The sequence below is a fragment of the Capsella rubella genome, unplaced genomic scaffold (genome assembly GCF_000375325.1).
Source record: "Capsella rubella cultivar Monte Gargano unplaced genomic scaffold, Caprub1_0 scaffold_8, whole genome shotgun sequence".
Classification (NCBI taxonomy): Eukaryota; Viridiplantae; Streptophyta; class Magnoliopsida; order Brassicales; family Brassicaceae; genus Capsella; species Capsella rubella.
This window is the reverse complement of record NW_006238916.1, coordinates 6313721-6328229: the sequence shown is the minus strand read 5'-3', so window position 1 is coordinate 6328229 and position 14509 is coordinate 6313721. Positions and strand designations below refer to the sequence as shown.

Here is a 14509-nt window from a genome sequence, read left to right as displayed (position 1 = left end):
AATATCGTCCTTGGATCAAATATCTTGGAAGGGTTAGCATAAACAATTAATAAGGACAAAGTCAACGGTTTGGTCTGAGATTACCCTTTGGAAGACTTGGGAAGATTGTGTTCCCTCTCTGGCACAAGTGCCTGTGTTGTCTCCGTCCAGCTGAGACGGCTCCTAAACATGCCAAAGGATGAGATATGACTATATGAGCTTTTGTTTTTTTATTATTTATCAATCAACTGAATAATTCAGTTTCAGATTCCAAACAAATTATAATATTCCATGACACTTCGCCTATAAGATACTCTACATATTCTAATCATATCCGCTTTTTCTATGAATCCTCTTGAGAAGATATACTAATCGGTTATAGAGAATAAATCTTTTCTAGAAAGAATGAATTGAATGAGCACGATCACATTTTGGTTTAATGCAAATTTTTGTTTGTGACTAATAGTTTTTACACGGTGTAAATTACACCTATAGGTGTGTGTGTATATATCTGAAATATAGTTGTTTAGAACTTACACGTTACCAAGCTCGACCATTATATATATATGTGGATACCGTGTGGCTAAAACTACATGTTAAAAGATCAACAAATTATAATATATTGGATACAAACTCCATGAAAAGAAGTCCAACGTCCGTATATGGTAATGAAAGCCTCTTGAAGCTGCAATACTATTGTATGTCTAAGTTGCCAAATACAAATTGTTTTTTTTTTGTCTAACTTCTTCACGTCCTGAAAAAATCCAAGTTTGTCTTGAGTAAGAGCCATTTTAGATACAAAAAAGTCAACTTTAGTGATCTATTACTCTGACGTTACTATGTTTTCTTCATCCTTAAAATCCCAAAATTCACACACAAAGCCTAATTCAGTTATCAAAAACTCCGACCATCAAACCTGCCGACCATGCTCATCGACTTGCCTCATTGTTGCTTTAGCCCAATAATCAGTAACAAAATAAAAATCTGTACTCAAAGATACTTCCATTACTCATTTGTTTTTTTTTTTTCTAATTGAAATTTAAAAATATTAGCATTTTTCAGTTGTTTTACCACAAACTAAATCAGGCGTTGATCATGTATTTTTTGTTCGATTTTTTTGGCATTTACCAAGTTTGATTTACATTGGCTTATATGAATTGAACTAATAATAGTTAATGAATTAGAATAGGTGAGCGAAACAACCAACGTGAAGGGCAATGGTTTTTCTATACTATTTTTGAGGAGCTTTTTAAAGCAAACGACTACTACTACTATTAGATTAGATATGAGTATGACTATATTTTTTTATTAGAAAATAAAATGTTTTATTTTAATCAAGCCCTTCGGAGTAAAAAAACCCTCAAACAAAAATCTCAACAATTTAATTTCAAATATATATTTTTCCCAAAATCTTATAATAATTTCACAAAAACATGTTTAATAGCCAATTAAATTTTTCCGGTAATTTCTAATACACTATGTAATTAGAAACCTTTTTTTTTTTTGTTTTTTTTTGGTAAAAGTAATTAAAGAAAAGATGAGAAGACCATTTATATGACTTACGCTTTCTCCTCACTCTGTCTATCGTGACTCTCTATCTTCCAGTGTTTAAGTCCTTTTCTTGTGAAGCCTCCAGAAAATGGCGTTTTCTAAGTTACTCTTGTTTCTTTTACTCGTTCTTCTTCTCTGTTATTATCTTACAGTGATTACGAAGAAGCTTCTTCCTCAGGTAACGGTTCATTGGATTTCATATGAAGTTATGTGTGTTTAGGGTTTAATAGATTAACCAAAGAGAGTCTTTTCAGCTTCCGTTCTCTATTTCTAAGAATCACTTTCGTAAAGGTGACAAGACTTTACAAATACTATAAGCTACAAAGTCTTTAACATATGCTTTTGTTTAATTCTTTATTTAGTCTGAGACTGAGAATCCAGTGAAGGAAGTAGAAGGAAACACTTATGAACTTCAGAAACAGGTAGGTTTTGTAGTTTAGAGTTGTGTATCTCCTTTTTTGCTTAGTTGACTATACTGTTATAAAAGAGAAGCTCTTTGTGTTTTTTTTTTCTTATTAACTTTTGACTTCACAGAAATGGATTCCAAGCATCAAAGATGCCTATGTGACATTAACCATTTATCTCAAACCAAACATTCGATATTTAACCGATAAGTCCATCGAGGTGTTCCATACGTGTAAGCAGGCTTTGACTCCACATCTCATCCAAGCATTCAACATTTCATACAACTATCTTGAGGTTAATATGTTTCCATCTTTATTCATCCGTCTGCTTCTCTTTTGACATTACATAAAACATATAGTGAACATTGTCTTGTTTTTCTAGGTGAGCCGAGTTAAGAACCTAGGGAAACCACATCTGGAGAAAGTACAAGTTGCTTTGGAGGCATACATCGAAAACGCAAGACATGGCCTCGAGAAGTGGGTTAACTCGACAAGGATCTTTGGGAAGACGGAATAAGGAAAAGTTTCGCAGGGAGCACTCAGCAGCAATTTTCATTTTGTTACGACTTACAACTCATGGCATGTGTCTACTATGATTTTTAATCAAACATTAATCATATTAACATGATCGTTAACTTAATTATATCATTTAACTTAAAAAAATATATATTACTTAGATTCCTCGAGTCTTGGTTGATAAGAGAAAAGATGGAAAAATATAAAAGGGCACATTTAACACAAGTACAAACTTTCTTATTCCTGAGCCTCTTTAAGATACTTTTTTCTTTACTTCTACTTAAAAAACTCATTACAATTACATAACTATTTATTTATATAAAATGAACTTTTTTGCTAAATTCATATAGAGTTTATCTGTGATGGGGAAGACGTTATTACATCAACAATTTTGAGTGATGTCTACCAAATCTTTGGTCCTAAAACCACTCTGTGATAGAAGGTTAATAACATTGATTGAAGCAGAAGAACAATCCTTTTCGTTTGTCTTCACTTTTGGCCTTTGGAGTTTCCCCACATTCATCAAGCTTAGCCATCAAAGAGCTAGTTCCAGGAGAATCCGGTGGCAATAGTGTGTTCTTTGAAGCAAGAATCCGTTGTGGAATCGCGGATATAGGAGATCCAACCTTGGAGAGATAGTTAAGTAGTAACTCAATGATATGTGTGAAGTTGGGCCGAGCATTCGGATCCTCATTCCAACATGATGTTACAATGTCGCCTAACTCCTCTGGTAAGCTCTCCGCACTTGGCCTCACATTCTGTAAAGATATATGTCAAATAAAAGGAGGAGAGTACTGTAAAACCAAATCCAAAAGAAGCAAAACAAGACAGTGTTACTCACTTTGAAGGCTGCTGCATATGCTGCTTGGAGATTCGACATTCCCTCAAAAGGCAATTTGTTGTGTAACAGCTCCCAGAGAACGATTGCAAAGCTATAAGCATCGACTTTATGGTTGTAATGCTTCTTCTCTCCCAATCGAAGTGTTACCGTGCTGTACAACTGTAATATCCCATCAAGATTTCATTTAAGCAACTGAAAGAGAAGCACGAGAAACTAACAAATGTTTTCAATAGTAAAGCACCTCAGGTGCCATCCATCGGTATGTTCCTGTCTCAGCTGTCATCATCTCAGTTAGTGACTCTTCTCTTGCTAATCCAAAGTCTGCTAGCTTTACTGTTTTGTGGTCTGCAGTTAAAAGCAAGTTCTCTGCAAGGGAAGACAAAAGATCCTTTAACATCATTCTTGCAAAAGTAAGGTCTACAACACTTCATACTAAATCTAATCATAACCAGCAGAATATAAAAAGAAACTTGAAGCGTGTGTGGTGTCAGACAATAAAATAAGAAAGAAAGATTCTTTGTGATTGAGATCTGAGCATGTGGTTTCCATAAAACAAGTTGTTTTGCAAATACTTTAAGCAGATCATTAAATGACATACATAGGTTTAAAGAGAAAAGAATGGTATTTTTACCAGGTTTGAGATCACGGTGAATGATCCCATGGGAATGCAAGCATTCCATGCCACGAGCAATATCAAGCGCAAAACCGATGGCCACACGGGTCTCCAAACATGCGGGTCTCAAGTTTAACAGATATTTACGCAGTGTACCGCCTTGAAGAAGTTCCGTAACTATCACCATTACAGGCTCCTTGCAAGCACCAATGAACTGTTTCAAAGACAAAACCCAATGAAATGACTCATCTATAAACCTTCAAGCCATTACTGATAAAACTTTGAGCCAAAATCAGCCATAGATCTCAAAAAAGCAGAACCTTGACCAAATTCTTGTGTTGAACTCGTGAGAGCATTTCTACTTCTCTTAGGAATCTTGAATCCCTCTTTGCAATCTCTTCTGGTGTTTCTCCTCTGTGAACTATCTTTATAGCAACTGTCTGATTCTTGTATCTGTAACAGATCCATTAAAAACCCCAACTTTTGAATACCCAATTGAGCAAAATTCAATAATCTAACTAGGCAAATCTAGATAGATGAGTCCACCAAACAAGCATTTTCTTCAGACCCATATAGAACAAGCACTAAACTTCACTTACCCACAAATCAAAATCCAAACTTTCCCAATAATCTCATCAGCTAAGAGTGAAAGTTAAATCAAAATCAAGAAAGTGAGAAAGAAGAAGAAAGGAGCTTACTTTCCCTCATAGACTTTGGCATGAGCACCTTCTCCAATCTTTGGTCCAACAAAGAGAAGCTGAGGATCAATTTGCCATTTGGGTTCCATTCTGTATCCAGTTAAAGAATCCATTGCAAGCATTTACCACAATCACACAGATTACTTCATCCAACCTTGAATCAGGACACAAAGCAACCACATTTTTTCCTGATCTCTCTCTCTCTCTCTAATCTGATATACCAAAAAGACTTGTCCTTTCTTTTGTGGTTTACCACTTTCTTGATTTGTATCTCTGAAGATTTGAGAGCTCACACGGCAAAGAAGAGAAGAGATAAGTAAAGATAGCTAACATGGCCTTTGATGAGGCAAAAGCAAGTATCCTCACATGTCCGTAAATTAAGCACAAGTCTTAGAGAGAGAAGAAGGCGACACCAGGCAAGCTCTCCCCCAACTAATATATAAGTGTTTATATAAATATAGATTATATATTAAATAGAAAATAAATTGAGAGAACTCTCAATGGATAAGAGAAGAATCTTTACAAAAACAAAGATAGAAGCAGAGCAAGGAAGAAGAAGAATCAGTGGTTATGTGTGAGTAGGAAGAACAACACTGGATCGCTTTGGTTTTTGGGTTTTGTAATAAGAAACTTGAGGGATTCACTTGATGAGTTTTGGAGGTTTGTTTAATTTATCTTTGATGGTGGCAGAGTAGCGCATAACCATTGTCTTGATGTGGAAAGAGAGACAAAGAGAGTTTGGTGTGGTGAGTAAAAAAAAAAACTAAAAGATCAGAAGATTAATTGATTGATTTTGGTTCAAGTTAAAAGACATTTGTATGTAAAGTTTAATATTCAAAAATCGTGTTTGTTATTTTGTTAATTTAATGGATCGGTAGTGACTGACTTGACTTATTTCAATTTCATCTATAAAAATTAATATGTGAATTAAAACCAAATGTACTTTACCAAAACAAATTCAACTCATAATCTATTCTTAAAGTAAACTCTAAACCTATAGAAAATAACAATTTTAATTTCAATCAAATATTAAACAGAATAAAATTTGCTAAGTGTCTCCTTTTTTGGGGGGTTAAATTTATAGCAGAGTCCGTAAAACATCAATTACTTTTGTAAAATATTGACATAAAACATTTGACATCTCTAGTGAACTTTTGGTTTGGAGATGATGCTAAATGCTTAACATTTGCATGAAAATATTCTTTAGTTTTTAATATTGTAATTCACATAATTTCTCGGTAAAATATTTTAGTTAATTTTTTTAATTGGATTTAAGCGTAATTCACGAGATTCATTTAGAAAATAATATATTAATCATATAAAAATACCACTAAGTAAATACTTGTTTTTGTGCAATTTCTTCGCAAACATCAAGAGCAATTCAAACATGTAAAAACTAACATTAAATTCATTATGGTTCTCGAGAGTATTACTAATATTTTGTATGGTATTAAGTCTATTATGGTTATATTATAGTTGATCTCTAACATAATTTTAGAATATGTTTGTAAGTAAAAAAATTTGAATTATAAATTTGAGTAGATCCAAAGACTCTTGCTGAAATAGAGTATCTCGACCAAGCTATTTTTGCGCATTTCCTTCCTTTTTTGTAGACAACGGCTTTTGTCACTCAAGGTAACGTTTCCTTTTATATGTTGTGAAATGTGTTTCTTCCTTCTTAGATCTTAGAAGCCAACCAATTTATCTAAAGGCATATACTGTATGTCATGTCTTTCCTTATGTTGGTGTGGTAGATCTATTCAAAAATGGCTGACTAAATAGTAAAAGTATCGTAACACATCGTCTGTAGAATCTGTTTAAATGAGTGACATGTCGTAGTAAATTGTATTTGACATCATCGAAATGAAATGTTTCGACAACTTTTTAGAAAGCTATAAATAAGGATTATTTTTTTCTTTTGTTTTGTTTCTACTAACGAAAGGGTTTTTTGCTTAGCAAAAAAAAACATAAAGATTTTTGTTAGTTTAGGCATACTTTTGTTTAACTTTTTTCTCCTATTCCTTTTTTTTTTGGTTTTTGAGCGCCAATTTTATTTTGTAGTTGAAGAAGAGAAAAGAAATGTAAAAATTCATAGTTTAAAAAGTTTATAGTTGTAGGAAAATAAAAAAATAGTTTAAATATACTTTAATTAAGACCAAAAACTGAGATCATTTGGGGTTTTAATAAATCGCTAATGATTTTATTTCCTTAAACTATTTACAAGATCGGATTTGAGATTAAATAAATCTCTTTTTTAAAAATATTGATAAAGAAACATTTTCTTAAAGTAAAATTCAGAAGGGTTTAAATTGTTTTGTAACGTATCATTTTATAACTATATAGAATTTTAATACATTTAAAGCACACAAAAATTTAATTTGATTCCGTATAAATAAATACAAAAGGGAAAACCATTCACAAAAAGACATATATTTTGTTTGTTTATATACAAAAAAAAACTCTCTAACAAGGAACAACCAACCAATTAACCAACCATCAAGAGACTAACCGCGAGGATCTGCCTCTCTAAACAGAACCCTGAACAAGCACATCGCCACATCCGCGGTGATTGTCTTCCCTCTCCGTGCCAGAACGCGTCGCCGCGTACCCGAGAAAGCCAACAGAACAAGCACAGTTATCCAAGCGACCATGGTGGCTCTTGCGGCCGCGACCAACATAAGAAGCGACAAGGCTGCAGCTATAAAGAAGGCGGTAAATAGAAGGAGTTGGTAAGAGAGTGGATTAGTGGCTGAATATTCCGCGGTCGAGATTGTGTAGAATGAAGAGACGAAGAAGATGAGACATGAGAGAGTAACGGTGGTTGTTGCTCTACTTTTGCAAAGATCCATAGCTTGTTGAATGAACGTGAAGTCAAAAAGTGGTTGTTTTGAGATTATATTATACTAACAACAATGGTTTAGATGGAATTAATAGAGGAGATTTGATTAATTTAATTTTGAGTGGTGTTTTCATTGGAATGCATGTGAAGGCACATGGGGGAGGTTGAGTTGTGTAATGAGAATGATTCATGAAGGTGGTTTGAAGTAGGAGACACATAAAGGCATTGGGTGTCTCTATTTTGGTATTAAAATATAGTAAGAATTATAAAAACAAAAGATGGGTGAAGACAATGAACAGACACAAGCATGGGAATGGTGCAAGTAAAAAAGGATTCTTCATCTCGGGGCAAATACTGAGGAGCAGTGTATGCTATGTAATGTATGTTCGGCTGCTCTCATCAGTTTTGGGGTGTGTTTGCTGTTGCTGGTGCATCAACTCGAGGTCTATAGATTCGTTATAAGATAATGTTAAAAACGAGACCTCGCAAAACTCAAATTTATGACAAATTCAATTGAAAAATAGAAGAAAAGATAGTTCAATAGTATATGGATAGAAACGTGATTTCAGAAATTTTATAAAGAAATGTAAAATAACATTAGAGAAAATTATATCCTATGCCCTCTACAGTAGCCAAATTTGTAAGCATTGCCACTTTGTCCAATGTCTTCTCCCACCTGCCATAAGGACCAAACAAAAAGACAATTTTATCCTCATTGTATTAATTCTTGTGCAGAGTAAAAAGTTGAGTTGGGTTATTTTTCCTGCGACAGTTTCAGAGTTCTCTTTCCCAGATTTGACTGTTCACATTCTGCAGACATACAATTTTTTCTAATGGACAACCTACGCATACTAAACAATTTTTTTCGTTCACAAATTCTCCCACCATGTTTTACTTTCGATCTAATTCAATATTTTGATATGGAAGGCGGTGAACACGGAGATGATCATTCCAGATCCGGCGGAGATCCTCTCAGCCCGATATCCAAACAAAATTTGTTCTCAGAACTCCTCAATGTAAGTTTCAATGGACCAGATCTACTACACCTAACATGTCCATCAACAGTGTTGTCCATATAGTTTACTACTTATCTTTTTGTGTTTGTCATTCACCAATTTAAGAAAGCTTATGCAATCCTTGCCAGAGTACCACAACGTTGCCTCCAAATACCACAATTGTCCATTACTTCTCAATGTAAGTTTTAATAGACGAGATCTACTGCACTTAATATGGCCATCAACACAATTGTTCATATCTTCTTCTAACTCATCTTTTTGTGTTTGTCCTTCACCGGTTTAAGAAAGCCTAGACAAACGTTGTCGGAGTACAATTCTTACTGACCACATGTCAGAGGACACGCATAGGAGTTGTCTCTTGGAATCTGTCAAAGTGAGTTTTCGATGGACCAGATCTACTTTATATATTTTGTCCATCATATATTATTTACTCATCCGTTATTTTTTACATCATTTTATAGATTGTCTATCGACTATACACACATCGATAGGCAAGTGGACATCTCTACATATTCTTGATTATCTTGTCTTGTCCACCGTAATTAAGCTGCTAAAATCGGAAATCGCTGCTCCTTCTTCACCACCCACACCTTCCACAAAACTTCTCCTATACTTGTCCTCCATTAATACTATTTCAGATCTGATTTTGCAATTTTTTATTTTTTGTTTTGCTTCTAAACACCCACTAAAGCATTTGTCCCCTAGATATTAGCATATATTGTAGCATTTAATGCCATTGTTACTAGCCCCAAAAACATCCCATCACATTCCAACTTTCGAACACAATTGGCAATTGAGTTGTGAGTTGGTGAGGGCATAGTTGTCTTTTCGTGCTATATTAAAAATCCTATTTTGGCATTCAATAAAATACTTTTAAAACATTGGCAGATTGACAAGTTTGAGTTTAGAAAAGGGTATAGAATATAATATTCCCATAACATTATTACATTTACATTTTAAAATATAGTTTTTTATTCTATTGCTAAATACCCCTACATTATTTTAGCATAACAAATAACACTCAATATATGTATTTATATTTTACTTATCTTTCAAAAATACTATTCAATAATTGTAAAATAACATGTTACATCAATGCATATCATCATCAGAACAATAATAGAATGTTATACAATTTGTTAAACATAGATTTTCATTTTATTCTTAAAATGTGTATATACAATCTTTTCTGTATAAATATAACATAAGATTCTATTTGCTATTATACAATTCCATAAACTCACTTTTGTTAATACAGTAAATGTCAAACTCTTGATAGATTCTATGTATACCACAAATTGGATCTAATTGTGTAGCTAAGCACTAATCTTGGGGATATCGTTTAGGACATGAAATGGTTTAAGGTTTGTATAAGTCAATCTACACTACACACCTTCATGTTCAATTCCCTACTATGTTGGTAAGTGAATCACGTGATTGGATCAAGTCAAGTCGAGATTCAAAATTTTGACTTAAAGAGAAAGAGATGTAAAGAAACAAGTATAGTTTTTTTATTAGTCAGAGAAGTGTCAAAGATGAATTTGCTACAGACTCTTTCTGGAACAAATCAAATATGACATTTAATCGAGTCCTAAATTTCTCCATTATACTTTTGCTAATCCTCTGTTCGAACTTTATAGTTTTGAGCCACCTGATCTTCAGATACACATCGCATTTACTTGTTTTACAATCAACTCCTGCTTTTTTCACCTCATACCTTAGATGAACCTACATGATCATCATCATAATTATCATCATCATAATTACCAAATTGAATTTTTGGCCTGTATATAAAAAATCAGTGGAAGAAGAAGGCTTACGCGAAAATGGTCTCCGAATGGAACATCATGGAGAGCCACAATCTCATTCAAGATCCAACCTTCATCACTTGGAGCTAGAGATTTCTGTTGTGCGCATGTGACTCCGCCTCCAAACACAGACACATAGTGATTATATTTGTAAGAAAGCCGTCTTTCGTAGACCCCCGGGTTCTTAGATTCCCAAGTTGTACTTGCGTAATTCAAACATCCAGATTTCTCCATGATCTTACGCTCCAGTTCTCCGCCACCAAAGATCTTCATTACCAATTCCACCTGTAACAGAAAATATTTTGAGATCAAGTTCCCAGAAGACCATCTTCAAACCGATCCTCACTTAACACTGCAGAATCGCATAGCCTCTCTTAAATGGAAGTAGCATAGAAAGGAGTTAAAGATGATGTATACATCGCAAGGTAGATCACGCGTGTACACTTTTGACATCTTTAATGCATCCGAATCTGAAACAACTGCAACATCTTCAGGCAAAAGGAAGGGATCTGACACATCTTGTTCTTCTTCTGCTATTTGTGCTCTGTGATCTACACTTAACGTTCTCGTTTTCCACAAAGCCATGATTGTCCTGCCATATTCAAGAATAATTCAAAATTCAATAGCTAGTAAACTAATCGTTTTGGGTTTGGTCAGCTTAATAATCATGTAAACGAAATTCCTTAACGGACCTGCTAGTCGCATCAAATGACACAAAAGACTGAAAATAGAACCAAAGTCTTCCTTCATCATCCAGAGATTTAGCCCCATGTTTTGCATCAAGACCTCGGTTCTTTTTTAGAATAATGAGTAGCAAAGGGCTTCCTAAGGAAGCAAAAGTTGGGGGAAGCACTTGGATGTCATCAATATCTTCCCAGAGGAAGTAAAATTTTGTCTTGTGTCCAAATACATTTGAGTAGAACGCCACAATTCTAGCAGACAGATAGAGCTTTCCCTGTTAACATTAGCAGCAAGCATATATTAGATTCTAACATCAGTTCCATTCTATTCTAGTGTCTATTTTCTGTATTCCTGCTCAACTATACTGCCTAATCTATGGGTACATCCACCATGCTGTCGAAGATATTTCTTATGTATCGAGTGGAAAATAGTTCAAGAATTAACCAGATGAAAAGAAAAAAGACGCAAACCTGCACAGGAAGTTTTCTCTTCAAGTAACAAGTATATTCTTTGAGAAGAAATTCTTCATGGGGCAAACCAAACAGTTTCTGGAAAGCACAGTTCTTCTGTGGTGACCGAATGTTTAACTGTCACGATATACAACAAGAGAGCAGATATCAGAGTTGGACATGAAAGTAATGAAGGATTTTTCAAGCAACCACACCAAGTCGCAAAGACTGGCCAACTAATGGTACTTCATCACAGTAGATGCACATGTTTACCTTCTTGCCTACTTCCTTTTCCACCTTACTCAAGTAATCTTTCATTGTTTCAACCCCGTTCTTGTTTTCCAAAAAAATTCTCAACTGTAACTTCGACTGAGACGCTTGAGCATGATGACCAACTAAAGGAACACACAAGTCCGCAAGTTCATCGGCTGTATGTTTAAAGAAATTGATCTCTGCATGACCAAGAGAGGCACCCTGATCAAATGGACCATCAAAATCAAATACCTCCACATCTAATACTGATGGTGGTTCCTCCATTGCATCAAACTCGATTACCTCTGCAATCACCACACCATGTATTATTAAGTGGCATTGTGGCGATATATTAGAAAACAAGGTAAAACTGAAATATAGAAAAATGATACGCAGGATTTTCACTGACGATGAAAATATAAATAATAGCAAAAGTTTGATTACCATTCCACTGAGGATCCTGGGCTTGAAGTTTGACAGAGCTTGTTCTTGTTTTCCCATTGCAAGTGAAAATAACATAGGGATCAAAGAGCTCTGTTGCTTCCACTGAAGCCAAATTTGTGCCTTTGATTAAAGCTATTGTCAGAATCCATCCTTTGCCATTTGATTTGACTCCATGATCTCTTCCTGAGATCAGGAACAAGAACTCAACGTCAAATGGGCTGCACAAACAATACAAGTTTGAAGGTATTTTCTAAAGAGAAACTATCATCCTCACCTCGATGCAATCTAGCTTGTATAAAATGCACAGTCATCATATACACACGCTCCAGAAGAAGAACTAGCATTCCACTACTGAATAGCTCTCCAAAACTATCAGGTAAATCAAGCCCATAGAATTCAAGACCTTGGATTTTGCTGGGCTCACAGTGCAGAATATGCACTACAACATATATAGACAAAAGAACAGCACAGATGACAGAAGAACTCCAGAAGTATAGAAAAGCTGATTTCAAATCAGTCTTTTGTTCTGACTGCACTGTTGCTATAACCTGGTCTTTGTCCAATACAACAGCAGGATCTAGAGTTTTGTAAGTCTTAGCCAGGAGATCAGAAAATTGTTCAAAGCTCTCTCTCAGCCCTTGCTTAGCACCTCCTTCGATCATACCTTTCATTATAGTACTTTGATTGAATTGAATTCCCCATGATATGATCAGTCGAGAAGATTCCCCACCAGCAGTTGGCTCTGTTTCAGGTAGTATCTTGTAAAGCAACTCTACTTTAAAAGTACTTCCATAGGGAACATCTGGAGTACTTACACTAACAAAAACAGCAAATTCTTTCCCATTTGCTTTCCGATAAATTTGATTCTCCGTTGCTTTAACCGCTTTGACCATTTTTGTTGCAGCCCTCATGTATGTAACAACCCGAGTTAGATGAGGAGTATCTTCTTGCATCATTGTCCAAGGCCCTTCCTGTACATCTGATAACCCTTGAAGTTCAGCTACCTCTTTCCTAAATTCCGAACTTGGTGCGAAAAGAAATTTGTTAAGATTGCAGGGCGAGACTAAATATTTCTGATCAACAAGAACTCCCCCTGTAAGATTCTCAGGCATTTCTTCCTTTTCACTGTCACTAGACTGCATCAGGTCAAGACCTTCCTCAAAGCTAGTACACGTAGCAGAGCAAGAAGATTTGTCTGTGGCATCCTCATAATTCGAGGTTATGCCTTGCCCTCCTGATGAGTCGTCATGGAGTCTTTTAGAAATTTCCTCTTTCTTATGAAAAAGCTTGTCAATCTGGTTGACAAAATTCTTCATTATGTGCTTCCCATCATGGTGGTGTTTACGCTTTTTCCCATCTTTGGAGGAACTCAGATCTTTAGGAGATCCTTCGAGTTCTTTGACACCTTCCAACATGATATCCTGCTTATCATTTTGGACTTTTTCACCAGAGTTACTTTCCCACTTCCCTTGCAAAGACAAACTGAGAAGAATTTTCCCTGCAAGACAAAGGTACAATTCATATCCATAGATAAACCACGATCTCCATATACACACACAGATACAAAGCTCAACGCCAACAAGGGAATATATCAAACTCAAAGATTTCGATGATTCTTGTATCTTAATCTGGCTCATCTGCCTTAGATAGCAGATAAAGTTTCTTCTTCATAAACTAGGCAGTCCAGACTTCTAAATACTATCACAAAACAAAAATCATAAAAACAGATTATGAGATTAACAGTTCTTCAAAATGTGACACAAATCTCAATACCAAACAATTACCTCACACATTCTCATATATGATCTCAAGGTATTTCACTAATAACAAGCCACTGCACTAAGTAAAGACTTCACCTAACACCAGAAAACACCATTTCATATGAATCAAAGCTTAATTCATGATCAACAAAGTAAGCACAAATCTTCTCATCCTAAACGTTCATACTCTACTGGTTCCACAAGTGACTACAGAACCAAAATCAAATACGAAACAAAGTCGAAAAAAATCGAAGAAACTAACCACATTCAATGTTAACAAGCTTGCCATCACTAGGCTTCTCAATCACAAACCAAGTAGGCAAGAGAGTTTGATTCTCTTCAGCAGCAACGGAACGAAGAGGAATCCTAACTTTACCAATCAATCCGGTCGAAACATTAGAGTAACGATCCAGCTCGTGGTGAAGAATCGAAACAACGACGTCGTCGCCTTCGTCGACGACATCGGTACTGATCCTGAAAACGAATTCCTCATTCCAGATCGGTGAAGAAGTGTCTCTCGCGACTCTCGTCTTAGACTTGTGTTTCCCAACGTGAAGCTTCGCGAACGTCTCTTTCGCCGGCAAATCTTTCGCTTGTAGTATGTAGACGTAGAGCCTCATCGATTAGAGAAAGCGAAACTTTGAAGCGAGAGAGCGAG

The 14509-nt window shown here is 35.3% G+C and overlaps 3 protein-coding genes and 1 long non-coding RNA gene across 6 annotated transcripts; 1 reads left to right on the top strand and 3 right to left on the bottom strand.

The window, feature by feature from the left end:
- Positions 1–2742: 2742 nt before the first annotated feature.
- Positions 2743–5128, bottom strand: LOC17875037 (serine/threonine-protein kinase HT1). Its single transcript, XM_006280676.2, has 6 exons — positions 4603–5128; positions 4225–4357; positions 3923–4118; positions 3533–3657; positions 3292–3450; positions 2743–3208 (listed from the first exon to the last, which is right to left on the bottom strand). Exons 1-6 carry the CDS (start codon positions 4722–4724, stop codon positions 2894–2896), a joined length of 1050 nt encoding a protein of 349 aa, XP_006280738.2. The 5' UTR covers positions 4725–5128; the 3' UTR covers positions 2743–2893.
- A 1834-nt stretch (positions 5129–6962) lies between these two features.
- Positions 6963–7598, bottom strand: LOC17876116. The gene has a single exon (XM_006279813.2). The coding sequence runs from the start codon at positions 7449–7451 to the stop codon at positions 7107–7109; it is 345 nt and encodes a 114-aa protein (XP_006279875.1). The 5' UTR covers positions 7452–7598; the 3' UTR covers positions 6963–7106.
- A 542-nt stretch (positions 7599–8140) lies between these two features.
- Positions 8141–9386, top strand: LOC111828650. 2 transcript variants are annotated; one of them, XR_002832460.1, is made up of 4 exons: positions 8141–8457; positions 8563–8635; positions 8742–8830; positions 8919–9386. It is a non-coding gene; the product is annotated as an uncharacterized LOC111828650 (long non-coding RNA). The 2 variants fall into 2 exon arrangements; XR_002832459.1 differs by having other exon boundaries at positions 8147–8457; positions 8586–8635; positions 8919–9384.
- Positions 9387–9944: 558 nt separating this feature from the next.
- LOC17874669 (C2 and GRAM domain-containing protein At5g50170) lies at positions 9945–14509 on the bottom strand. Of its 2 annotated transcripts, XM_023777264.1 has the most exons (11): positions 14114–14192; positions 13876–13947; positions 13689–13789; positions 12366–13589; positions 12092–12274; positions 11669–11952; positions 11417–11533; positions 10958–11220; positions 10683–10857; positions 10278–10550; positions 9945–10185 (listed from the first exon to the last, which is right to left on the bottom strand). In XM_023777264.1, exons 3-11 carry the CDS (start codon positions 13726–13728, stop codon positions 9976–9978), a joined length of 2769 nt encoding a protein of 922 aa, XP_023633032.1. In that variant the 5' UTR covers positions 13729–13789; positions 13876–13947; positions 14114–14192; the 3' UTR covers positions 9945–9975. The 2 variants fall into 2 exon arrangements, with proteins under 2 accessions (XP_023633032.1, XP_006279567.1); XM_006279505.2 differs by lacking the exons at positions 13689–13789; positions 13876–13947 and having other exon boundaries at positions 14114–14509.

Coding starts and splice junctions, on each gene's coding strand:
- LOC17875037 (XM_006280676.2), bottom strand. CDS start 4,724: ATGCTTGCAATGGATTCTTTAACTGGATACAGAATGGAACCCAAATGG. Junction 3,451..3,532: donor ACCGATGGATGGCACCTGAG/GTGCTTTACTAT, acceptor GGGATATTACAG/TTGTACAGCACGGTAACACT. Junction 3,209..3,291: donor CATATGCAGCAGCCTTCAAA/GTGAGTAACACT, acceptor ATATCTTTACAG/AATGTGAGGCCAAGTGCGGA.
- LOC17876116 (XM_006279813.2), bottom strand. CDS start 7,451: ATGGATCTTTGCAAAAGTAGAGCAACAACCACCGTTACTCTCTCATGT.
- LOC17874669 (XM_006279505.2), bottom strand. CDS start 14,471: ATGAGGCTCTACGTCTACATACTACAAGCGAAAGATTTGCCGGCGAAA. Junction 10,858..10,957: donor TCATTTGATGCGACTAGCAG/GTCCGTTAAGGA, acceptor TGAATATGGCAG/GACAATCATGGCTTTGTGGA. Junction 10,551..10,682: donor CGCGTGATCTACCTTGCGAT/GTATACATCATC, acceptor TTTCTGTTACAG/GTGGAATTGGTAATGAAGAT.